At 46.5% G+C, this 12,043-nt stretch overlaps 1 protein-coding gene across 2 annotated transcripts in view; it reads left to right on the top strand.

Moving 5' to 3' along the window:
• The window catches only part of pnpt1 (polyribonucleotide nucleotidyltransferase 1, mitochondrial), a 137,625-nt gene that overhangs the window by 48,129 nt on the left and 77,453 nt on the right, over positions 1–12,043 (top strand). For both annotated transcript variants that reach the window (XM_072507824.1, XM_072507823.1), the window contains exons 6-9: positions 597–660; positions 7,354–7,401; positions 10,240–10,353; positions 11,392–11,578. In XM_072507824.1, coding sequence (XP_072363925.1) covers positions 597–660; positions 7,354–7,401; positions 10,240–10,353; positions 11,392–11,578 — 413 coding nt within the window. The remainder of the gene's footprint in view (positions 1–596; positions 661–7,353; positions 7,402–10,239; positions 10,354–11,391; positions 11,579–12,043) is intronic.

The raw sequence follows: 12,043 nt of genomic DNA on the forward strand, positions 1-12,043 counted from the left end.
TGGCCCATCTCTGGACACACTCCATGTCCAAAAAGCGGTGGAACCGCACCATTACCGCCCTTGGTGGCTCATTGGCCTTGGACCTCCTCGTGCGCCTCCACCTTCACCGCCAGGCCAAAGATCTCATCCTCGTTCTCCGAGGCTTTTTGCCGCACCTCCCGGATCGCCGCCCCTTGGGCCTTCTGGGTCTCCACCAGCTTGTCGATCGACGCCTTCATTGGCTCTAGCAGTTCTGCCTTCAGCTCTGCAAAGCAGCGTTTGAGGAACTCCTGCTGCTCCTGCGACCATAGCGCCCACGCTGCTTGGTCTCCACCTGCCGCCATCTTGCTTCTCCTCCCTTGCACTTTTCGCTGCACTAAAATCACTTTCTTGACCGCTCCACTCCTGGTCCAATCCATACAGTGCCGGGGAGCCACACTGTCACCCTCCCACACTGGGAACCATTGAACAATTGCCGTTGGGGCCCCTCAAAAGAGCCCAAAAGTTTGTTTCTGGCGGGAGCTGCCGAACGTGCGACTTAGCTCAGCATAGCCGCACCCGGAAGTCTAGTCAGAGGTCTTAGAACGTAACCATTCATGTTTCTTTCTTTGTGTCAGATTGTTTGTAACCTGCTCGCTGTGGATGGTGTCAATGATCCTGACATACTTGCAATAAATGGAGGTAAGTAAGATCGTACCTAGGAGTAGTTACTTCTATTTGTTATTGTTCAGGTGAAGGAAGGCTTATTAAACAAACTACTCAGAAATAGGAAAGCTGAACAAATAGTGAAATCTTACATTCCTGCACTGTCAGCCAATGTTTCTGTGAGTGACCCTTGGAGCAAAAACACTGTACCAGTAAAGAGTACCAAAGGTGACAGGACTTTACCACCCTATATGCATCGCTGATGATGATAATGTTGAAGACACTTCCTTTAAAGTCTCTTATGTCAAGGTCTAGCAAAGCAATTTGAAATGAAGTATTACATAGCAATTTTAATGTATATCAGACTTCGTGCTCTGAACTTATAAACACTAAGAACTTGATATAGTTTGGTACAGTGGTGAGAATGTTGAAAGTACCACTACATAGAGTGGTTGTGGTGAATTGCATAGATCCATTTAAGAAGAAGCTAGGTAAGTACATGAGGGGGGTGGGAAAGGAATAGAAGCACATGTTGCTAGGGTATGATGAAGTATGGTAGGAGGAGAGTAATGTGGAATATAAACATTGGCCATAGACTTGGGCATAATGGCCTGCTGTGCTGTAAAATACACTTGGAACTCTTACACCATTTAATAGCACAGTGGTTAGCACAGTTGCTTCACAGCTCCAATGTCCCAGGTTTGATTCCCGGCTTCGGTCACTGTCTGTGCGGAGTCTGCACGTTCTCCCCATGTCTGCGTCGGTTTCCTCCGGGTGCTCCGGTTTCCTCCCACAGTCCAAAGGTGTGCAGGTCAGGTGGATTGGCCATGCTAAATTGCCTTTGGTGTCCAAAAAGATTAGGTGGGGTTACTGGGTCACAGGGATAGGGTGGAGATATGGGCTTAGATAGGGTGATCTTCCCAAGGGCCGGTGCAGACTCGATGGGCCGAACGGCCTCCTTCTGCACTGTAAATTCATGAGGGATTCATCCAAGCATCCCAGAGCAAAATGAAAGAATGGTATAATTAAATGCTCTACCCAGTTCAAGGTGATTTATAAATTATTTTCTCCCCACCATTTACTGTATTTTCTTTATTTAGATTTCTTAATGTAAGTAAAGGGCCAAGGCCCACAGTACAGGATACCAATGAGATGTAAAAGAGAAGATGAGGTAAAGCAGCAAGATGTGATTAAGGGATGCCAACCTAAACCTAAAGGTTGTAGGAAGAGGGAAAGACTGAGGGAGGTAAAATGTTTAATAGTTTTGAATCGTGTTTGGGGGGGGGAAAGGCAACTTTAGTATTTTAAGAAATATAAAACGAGCAGATTTTCTGTTTATGTTGTATTGATGCATGAACTATTTGTATGTTGATGACTTGGTTATCATTTTTATTAATTGTGGATGCCTTGGGCCGCTATCAGGTCTTCATTTTGCATGATGTGGGGATGCTGGCATTGGACTGGGGTGGGCACAGTACGAAGTCTTACAACACCAGGCTAAAGTCCAACAGCTTTGTTTCGAATCACTAGCTTTCGGAGCGCAGCTCCTTCATCAGGTGGATGATGAGGAAGGAGCTGCGCTCCGAAAGCCAGTGATTCGAAACAAAACTTGTACTTTAACCTTGATGTGGAGATGCCGGTGTTGGACTGGGGTGAGCACAGTGAGAAGTTTTACAACACCAGGTTAAAGTCCAACAGATTTGTTTCGATATCACTAGCTTTTGGAGCGCTGCTCCTTCCTCAGGTGAATGAAGAGGTATGTTCCAGAAACATATATATAGGCAAATTCAAAGATGCCAGACAATGCTTGGAATGCGACCATTAGCAGGTGATTAAATCTTTACAGATCCAGAGATGGGGTAACCCCAGGTTAAAGAGATGTGAATTGTGTCAAGCCAGGACAGTTGGTAGGACTTTGCAGGCCAGATGGTGGGGGATGAATGTAATGTGACATGAATCCCAGGTCCCGGTTGAGGCCACATTCATGTGTGGAACTTGGCTAGAAGTTTCTGCTCAGCGATTCTGCGTTGCCGCGCGTCCTGAAGGCCGCCTTGGAGAACGCTTACCCGGAGATCAGAGGCTGAATGTCCTTGACTGCTGAAGTGTTCCCTGACTGGAAGGGAACATTCCTGCCTGGTGATTGTCGCGCGATGTCCATTCATTCGTTGTCACAGCGTCTGCTTGGTCTCATCAATGTACCACGCTTCGGGACATCCTTTCCTGCAGCGTATGAGGTAGACCACGTTGGCCGAGTCGCACGAGTATGTACCGCGCACCTGGTGTATGGTGTTCTCATGTGTAATGGTGGTATCTATGTCGATGATCTGGCACGTCTTGCAGAGAATGCCATGGCAGCGTTGTGTGGTGTCGTGGTCACTGTCCTGAAGGCTGGGTAGTTTGCTGCAAACAATGGTTTGTTTGAGGTTGCGCGGTTGTTTGAAGGCAAGTAGTGGGGGTGTGGGGATGACCTTGGCAAGATGTTCATCTTCATCGATGACGTGTTGAAGGCTGTGAAGGAAATGTCGTAGTTTCTCCGCTCCGGGAAAGTACTGGTTGACGAAGGGTATTCTGTCGGTTGTGTCCCATGTTTGTCTTCTGAAGAGGTTGGTGCGATTTTTTTTTTTTTTTTTTTTTTTGCTGTGGCGCATTGGAACTGTCGATCAATGAGTCGAGCGCCATATCCCGTTCGTACGAGGGCATCTTTCAACGTCTGTAGATGTCTGTTACGCTCCTCCTCGTCTGAGCAGATCCTGTGTATACGGAGAGCTTGTCCATAGGGGATGGCTTCTTTAATGTGTTTAGGGTGGAAGCTGGAGAAGTGGAGCATCGTGAGGTTATCTGTGGGTTTGCGGTAAAGCGAAGTGCTGAGGTGACCGTCCTTGATGGAGACGAGTGTGTCCAAGAATGCAACTGATTTTGGAGAGTAGTCCATGGTGAATCTGATGGTTGGATGGAACTCATTAATGTCATCGTGTAGTCGTTTCAGTGATTCTTCGCCGTGGGTCCAAAGTGAAAAAATGTCGTCGATGTATCTGGTGTATAACGTTGGTTGAAGGTCCTGTGCGGTGCATACATCTTGTTCAAACTTGTGTATGAAGATGTTGGCATATTAGGGTGCAAATTTGGTCCCCATGGCTGTTCCATGCGTCTGGATGAAGAACTTGTTGTCGAAGGTGAAGACGTTGTGATCCAGAATGAAGCGGTGAGTTGCAGAATTGCGTCTGGAGATTGGCAGTTGTCGGTGTTGAGTGCTGAGGCTGTTGCAGTAATGCCGTCGTCATGGGGCATGCTGGTGTAGAGTGCCGAGACGTCCATTGTGCCGAGGAATGTTCCTGGTTCAATTGGTCCATGGGTGCTGAGTTTCTGTAGGAAGTCCGTCGTGTCGCGACAGAAGCTGGGCGTACCTTGTACGATGGGTTTCAAGATGCCCTCGATGTAGCCAGAGAGGTTCTCACACAGGGTCCCATTGCCTGAAACGATAGGACGGCCTGGTGTATTGGCCTTGTGTATTTTCGGGAGGCAGTAGAGATCTCCAATGCGGGGAGTACATGGGATGAGAGCACGTAGGGTGCTCTGAAGATCTGGATCCAAGGTCTTGATCAGTCTGTTAAGGTGGCGGATGTGTTCCTTGGTCGGATCTGTGGGTAACTGTCTGTAGTGTTCTTGGTTGTTGAGTTGTCGGTATACTTCTTTGCAGTAGTCCGTTCTGTTCAGTATGACAGTGGCCCCTCCTTTGTCTGATGGTTTGATGACGATGCTGCGGTTGGTCTTGAGAGCGCGGATGGCATTGCATTGTACTTGGGTGACGTTCGGGGCTGTCTTGTGAATGCGACTGATGAATCTGGCATTGACGCGACTCCTGACGGCTTGAGCATACATGTCAAGTCTAAGGCAGCGGCCTTCCGGAGGGGTCCAATTCTACTCTTTCCTCTTCGGTTGCCGCAACACTGATCTCTCGGTCTGCTGTTCCGGTTCATTGGTAGTCTGCTTGGGTTCGCTGTTGGCCTTTTGGGGTCTATGGAAGAATTCCCGGAGCCTCATTCGCCTGATAAATTCCCCCGTGTTTGCCACGAGACTGATGGGATCCATTTTGGTGGTGGTGCAGAAATTGAGCCTCTGCTGAGGACTTCGATTTCGTCTGGTTGAAGGGTGTAGTCCGACAAGTTGACAATAGATTTCCCTGTATTGTTTTCTACTGTGATACCGGGGGTGGCTTGGTTGCTGCTGGTGGTGATGCCAAGTGTCTCAAGCTTCCTGTTCTTGGTGTGCATATAGGTGGCATAGTATTGTTGTCTCATCTGTTTGGCGGTGTTCCGCAGCTGGTCTGCTGCGTCCTGAGCGCAAGTTGAGAATATGGCCTCTATCTTGGTTTCCAGGTTGCGTCATCTCTGTAGAGCTAGCGTACGAGGTGGTTGAGGAGTGTGAGAGAGGTGCGACGGCAGAGTCTCTCAGCGTAGTCTGTGTTGTAGGTCGACTTGAGTGGGTTCGTGATCTGTAGCCCTTTCGGGATCTTGTCTGCTTTCTTGCATCTTTGTAGAAACTTAATGTCCGTGTCTATATGCGCGATCTTCCTGGAGATCCTCTCCACTTTGAGCCGGCAGTTTGCGGTGTCGATGGTAGCCATGATAAGGAGATGCCGGCGTTGGACTGGGCTGAGCACATTAAGAAGTTTTACAACACCAGGTTAAAGTCCAACAGGTTTGTTTCGATATCACTAGCTTTCGGAGCGCTGCTCCTTCCTCCGGTGAATGAAGAGATATGTTCCAGAAACATGTATATAGACAAATTCAAAGATGCCAGACAATGCTTGGAATGCGAGCGTTGGCAGGTGATTAAATCTTTACAGATCCAGAGATGGGGTAACCCCAGGTTAGAGGTGTGAATTGTGTCAAGCCAGGACAGTTGGTAGGATTTTGCAGGCCAGATGGTGGGGGATGAATGTAATGTGACATGAATCCCAGGTCCCGGTTGAGGCCACACTCATGTGCGCCCAAATGTCTGGGAGTGTACCGGTCGCTCAAGTCCCAGTCCTTTGTTTTGGTGAAGATGGGCCATCAAATGCTAATAGGCCCCATTAAAATACTAATTGGTCGGAGTTTCGATACCGTCTGGACTTCTTGCTTACAAATATACATTTCAGGCTCTTGAGTCTTGCCTTGTCCATTTTACCCGCCAGGCTTTGCGAGTTTCTCTGTACCTAGTTGTGAGTGGCCATCCCAGATGGCTACAGTATCCTGTTACCCCATTATGTTTGGGGCGTTCCTTAGCCGGGATGTTACAAGAAGCTGAATGAGGTTTGAAGAAGCAGATTTTTCACTTGTCTTATGGTGAGGGACGTGCCATGGAGGGTCATGGGTTGGTGGCTGTGTCCTCGTCATTTTTACCCTGAGACCCTCTGCTCCTGGTAGTTTTCCTTTTTTATCCTGTCTCGGTTCGTTTGGTGGGAGGCGCTGACCTTGCTGACTATAATCCAATATTGCATGAATATTTGCTGATTCTGAAATATGTGGAATGATGATCGCTCTGTACTGTGCCTGAGGTTGGGGCTTTGTTGCGTTGTGGGGTATATGTAAAATAACCTCTTCGAACTATTGTTCTCGTGAATTTTCCCTGTATTTTTTTTTCTGTGATTATGGGGTTCAAGAATCCGTGATTGGCTCTTACAAGGGCACAAATAGGCCTGATATGCAAGCGGAGGATATTACAGCGTGTTATTGGTGCCTCTGGTATTGTTTGATTTGAGAGAGGAATGTTCTGGTGCACGCCTGATCATGGCTCGTAGGTCTTATCCTGAATTCTTATGGTCATTGTGAGCAATCGCTGCGTGGGAAGGTGTGCACCATTTTGCCATCTTTCCATGACCTTATCCTCCTCCTCCCTTGTTCTCTAGTAATACATGTAGGGGCACCAGTTTGAGTCTAATGATTGTACTGGGCCAGGGACAGCATGGTGGCGCAGTGGTTAGCACTGGGGCTACGGTGCTGTGGACCCGGGTTCGAATCCCGGCCCTGGGTCACTAACGGTGTGGAGTTTGCACATTCTCCCCGTGTCCCGTGGGTTTCACCCCCACAACCCAAAGATGTGCAGGTTAGCTGGATTGGCCACGCTAAATTGCCCCTTAATTGAAAAAGAAATAATTGGGTACTCTAAATTTGAAGAAAAAAATGATTGTACTGGACCAACTGCATTGCTGTGCTCTGCTCCCCTGTATCGATGCATGTTGAGTCAATTTTGCTGTGCTGTACCATTCCTTTGGTTTAGTTGCGTTATTTGGTAAAATGGAAAAACTTCAATAAAAATACTTTTTTTTAAAAATCCAGTTCCATCGCGCAGATTTATTTCAGATTTTTGTTGGCTGCTTCGCAAATGAGTTTAGCGGAAACGCTTTTCATGAAAGGCACAGTTCGATCATGCTCAAAGTAAAAGCTCTGCACCTCTGTATATTTCACTTGAAATATCTCACACTACCAGTACCGTCAGTGGATTCTACGGTTATAAAGCCAAAAATAAGCTCTGTATCATAGCCCAAGTTTTAAAGAGAAAAGTTATTGCACTGCTTTTCATTTTTACAGCAGCCCTGATAACACTGAAATATAAATAATCAGTCGATTGTTTTCATGTTATTTTTAATGCAGCCAAGAGGTTTTTTTTGCTGTGACCAAATGCACTCCTTCTTCATACACACCAGATTTGCCATTCTCAAACTTCTTCCATTCTTTGTTTTGACAGCCTCTGCAGCCGTGGCATTGTCTGACATACCGTGGAATGGTCCCATAGGTGGGTAAACTTTTAAGCAGGCGCTTGTGAGGTCAACCTGCATTCATGGAATACCATATTGATGGACGTGCCATTGTGTTATAAGATGATGAGATGCTGCATAATGTTTGCAATTCCCCCATGAAGCAAATTCCAGTTCTCATCAAAAACTCAGTGAAGAAAAGTTTGCAAATTGTCCAATTGAAGTCCAGAATATAGTCCTTAAGATGATCTGATGGCCAATTGATTGCAAAATTGGCAGAGTTTTTGGATCAAGGTTGTTTATCCATTTCTCAGCAAACAAAACTGAAATAGTGCTTTCTCCTTTCTTGGAAAGCTAGTTGAATGTATAGTGTGCTGCCACCCGACCAAAATTGGGACTCCCTGTGAACCTGGACAAAAAATTGACAGGACAAAAACAGTAGGTCCTGGTAAATGGGTGTTTTTCAAACTGAAGGTTGGTAGACCATGGCGTTCCCCAAGTTTCAGGGCTAAGACCACTGCTTTTTAAAAAAATGTATGTTACTTGGATGTTGAAATATGGGGCGCGATTCTCCGACACCCCACCGGGTCGGAGAATCACCGGGAGCTGGCGTGAATCCCGCCCTGCCGTGTCCCGAATTCTTCGCCACCAGAGATTCGGCGGGGGCGGGAATCGCGCCGGTCAGCGGGAATCGCGCCGGTCGGCGGGCCCACCCCCAGCGATTCTCCGGCCCGCGATGGGCCGAAGCCCCGCTGCTGTCAACCCTCTCCCGCCAGCATGGATTATACCACCTTTTGAACGGCGGGACAAGGTGGCGCGAGCAGGCTCCGGAGGTCCTGGGGGGGCGCAGGGAGATCTGGCCCCGGGGGGTGCCCCCACGGTGGCCTGGCCCGCGATTGGTGCCCACCGATCCGCGGGCGGGCCTGTGCTGTGGGGGCACTCTTTTTCTTCCGCCTTCACCATGGTCTTCACAATGGCAGAGGCGGAAGAGACCCCCTCGCCTGCGCTTGCGCGGGGATGCCGTGAGCGGCCGCTGACGCTCCCGCGCATGCGTCGCCCGGCAAAGTCCTTTCGGCGCCGGCTGGCATGGTGCCAAAGGCCTTTCCCGCCAGCCGGCGGAGCGGAAACCACTCCGGCGCGGGCCTAGCCCTTCAAGGTGAGGGCATGGCTCCTAAAGGTTCGGAGAATTCTGCACCTTATGGGGTGGACATCGCACCAAGTTTGCGGAGAATCCCGCCCATGGTGTGAAGTCTAAAAGTTTTCCAATGATACCAAACTTGGAAGCGTGGCAGACAGTGAGGAAAATACCAACTGCAACAGGCCATAGATGAATTAGCACAATGGCAAGCAAGTGGTAGATGGAATTTGATGCAAGGAAGAGTGAGGTAATGCACTTTGCAGAAGGAATAGGGGCAGGTAAATGATAGTTCTATAGAGTGTACAGGAACGGAAGGACCTTGAGGTTCAAGTGCATAGATCTTTTATTGAGTGGGTAATAAGCAAAACATGAGGGGCGGGATTCTCCACCTCAGCCAACCCCATTGTCCAATGCAGCACGCCCCCACCGGCAGCGGGATTCTCCGTTCACGCAGCCGGCCAATGGGGGTTCCCATGTGTCCACCACACGCTGTCGGGAAACCCGTGGGCGTAGGTGTACTGTCGGCGAAGTAGAGGATCCCACCAACGGAGAATCCCGCAGGAGATCTTTGGCTTTGTTAATAAAGGATTTTGAGTACAAAAATAGGAACGGTTATGCTGCACTTTTATAAAGCTCTGGTTGGACCCACAACTAGAATATTGAATCCAGTCCTGCCCACCACACTTTAGGAAGGATGTGAAGGGCATTTAGATGGTACAGAGGAAATTTCCCAGAATGATTCTGGGGATGTGAGATTTTAGTTACAGGGTTAGGTTGGAGAAGTTGTGGTCGGTCTCCTTAGAGTAAAGGAGAGTGAAGGAGATTTGATAGAGGCTGAGTAGATTATGCCAGGGTTAGATAAGGTGGACAAAGAAAAGTTGTTCACATCAGCTGATGGTGCAAGGGCAAATATTTAAGGTTTTGGGCAAGAAATGCTCAAAGGGATGTGAGGAAGACATTTTACGCAGTGATTGGTAATGACCTGGAATTTGCTGCATATAAGAGTGATGAAAGCAGCAATGATAAATTATTTCAAAAGGAAATTAAATGGGTATTTGAGGGAAAGAAACTTGCAGGGTCACAGGGTAGAATGGGACTGATTTGATTGCTCTTCAGAAAGCCGGCATGGGACTGATTTGATTGCTCTACTGAGAGCCAGCATGGACTCGATGGGCTAAATGGCGGCTTCCTGTGCAGTTATGACAATGAATTTGAATTTCAAGCTCCTGTGATTTTTTTTCTTCAAGTTTTTTTTAGGGTAGCACTGTTGCTTCACAGCGCCAGGTCCCAGGTTCGAATCCCAACTTGGGTCACTGTCTGTGTGGAGTCTGCACGTTTTCCCCGTGTCTGCATGGGTTTCCTCCAGGTGCTCCAGTTTCCTCCCCCAAGTCCCGAAAGTATTTTGGACATTCTGAATTCTCCCTCCGTGTACCCCAAACAGGTGCCGGAATGTGGCAACTTGGGGCTTTTCACAGTAACTTTATTGCAGTGTTAATGTAAGCCTACTTGTGATAATAAAGATTATTATTATTATAAGTTGTCAATAAGCCAACACCTACAAGCTATGAATATAGCTGCTTGGGAAACTAATATGCATTCACTGAAATATTTACATTGCGAGTAATTTTCATTAATACTATATCGGCATTTATTGCCATTACTATTAACTTTACTTTGCACATAACATCTGCAGTGGGTTGTTTAAAAGTGACACTGTATTCTGCAACACCTCTTGCAGGTGCTGTGAGAGTTGGCCTTGTAGATGGAGAAGTTGTAATTAACCCAACTCAAAAAGAGATGACGTTAAGCACTTTAAACCTGGTGCTGGTTGGTGGACCTCACAGCCAAGTTGGTAAGCATTGGATCTTTTTTAGGTACTTGTTGTCTGCTAATAAAAATTGTTTATGCAGTAAACTAATTGCACCCTTTAGGTTTTCTAACTACATTAAAATGTATTGCTCTATTTTGAAAGTCCGAATGGCTGGTGAGAGATTCGAGGTTGCGTTTTATGGTATTTAGTGCGTTTTTTAATAATTATAAAATCTGGCAGCACTGTGCACTTAATATTCTATTTATCAGTTTGACTGTTCTTTTTTTTTTAATGTTCTATTTTGTCACATCCATTAAGTGAGGAAAAGATTTTAATTGCAAATGTCGTACACAAGAAAAAATGCTAAGCAGTATTGTAATATTTATGCAGTTTAAAATTTGTCCTGAGCAGTGAACTTGGATAGTGTAGAGCATTTATGTACTAACAGGATGCACTATAGAGTGTGTAGGAGTTCACTATCCTGTTTTTCTACCTGATAAATCTCAAATCTCCCTCACATTTTGGGGGTGATTAGTTGCTTTCTCCATAGAAAGAATTAAGGGGGGGAGAAAAAAGGGCAAATCAACTGGGTTATGCAGTTTGATGGAGTTTTCTCATTGGTGGATAACTTGCCTTTCAGTCCAGTCACTTTGGGCTGGATGCACGGTGGAATGGTAGCACAAATCTAAAAATGTTGTCAGTTATGCGATTGACTGTATACCCTATACACCATTCTGACGTGATTTTGAATCCTGCATGCAGGAAATATTTTGAGGCACTTCATCAGTGCATAATGTTAGAATACAACTGTTCATTTTGTTTTAAAGTCCTGCAGAAGCACCAAAATATTTCGACTCTCCACCATTCAGAGTTCAATTTGTTTGTTCAGTTTTGATTGCCTAAACCTTATGTGAATCCAATTACACATTCTTGTATATTGGCAATAGTGTTTGCTACTTCAAAGAATTTTGATAACCTGTTGGAAGAAATAATGATATTTCATATGTTTGCCATTCTGACCTTATTCAATGCATAAATAAATCAAATAACGTTTCAAATCATTTTTTCCCCCTTTGCCAGTCATGATGGATGCAGCAGCAGAAAATGTGTTGCAACAGGACTTTTGTCACGCTGTTAAAATGGGTGTCAAACATACGCAACAAATCATACTGGCCATTCAGCAACTAGTAAACGAGCACGGAAATCCCAAAAGGACACCGCAGAAGATGTTTGTCCCTTCTACGGATATAGTGGAAATTGCAAGGCAGTAAGTTCTGGGATTCTCAGTTGAAAATTGCAATACTTCATGAATGTGAATGACCTATATCCACAGGATTGCAGACGCAAGTTGTCAGGGTATTTCGCACCAGTTAAGGAATGTTCTGACCATTACTGCTGAGTGACTCCAACGTGAAGCACCAAATACTGCTAGGAACTGTTAAATGTAATAATAATAATCTTTATTGTCACAAGTAGGCTTACATTTACACTGCAATGAAGTTACTGTGAAAAGCCCTAGTTACCACATTCCGGCACCTGTTCGGGTACACAGAGGGAGAATTCAGAAATCAAATTCACCTGACAGCACGTCTTTCGGGACTTGTGGGAGGAAACTGGAGAGCCCGGAGGAAACTCCCGCAGACACTGGGAGAACGTGCAGACTCCACACAGACAGTGACCCAAGCTGGGAACTGAACCTGGGGCCCTGGAGCTGTGAAGTAACAGTGCTACC

Source organism: Scyliorhinus torazame, chromosome 1 (assembly GCF_047496885.1).
Source record: "Scyliorhinus torazame isolate Kashiwa2021f chromosome 1, sScyTor2.1, whole genome shotgun sequence".
Taxonomy (NCBI): domain Eukaryota; kingdom Metazoa; phylum Chordata; class Chondrichthyes; order Carcharhiniformes; family Scyliorhinidae; genus Scyliorhinus; species Scyliorhinus torazame.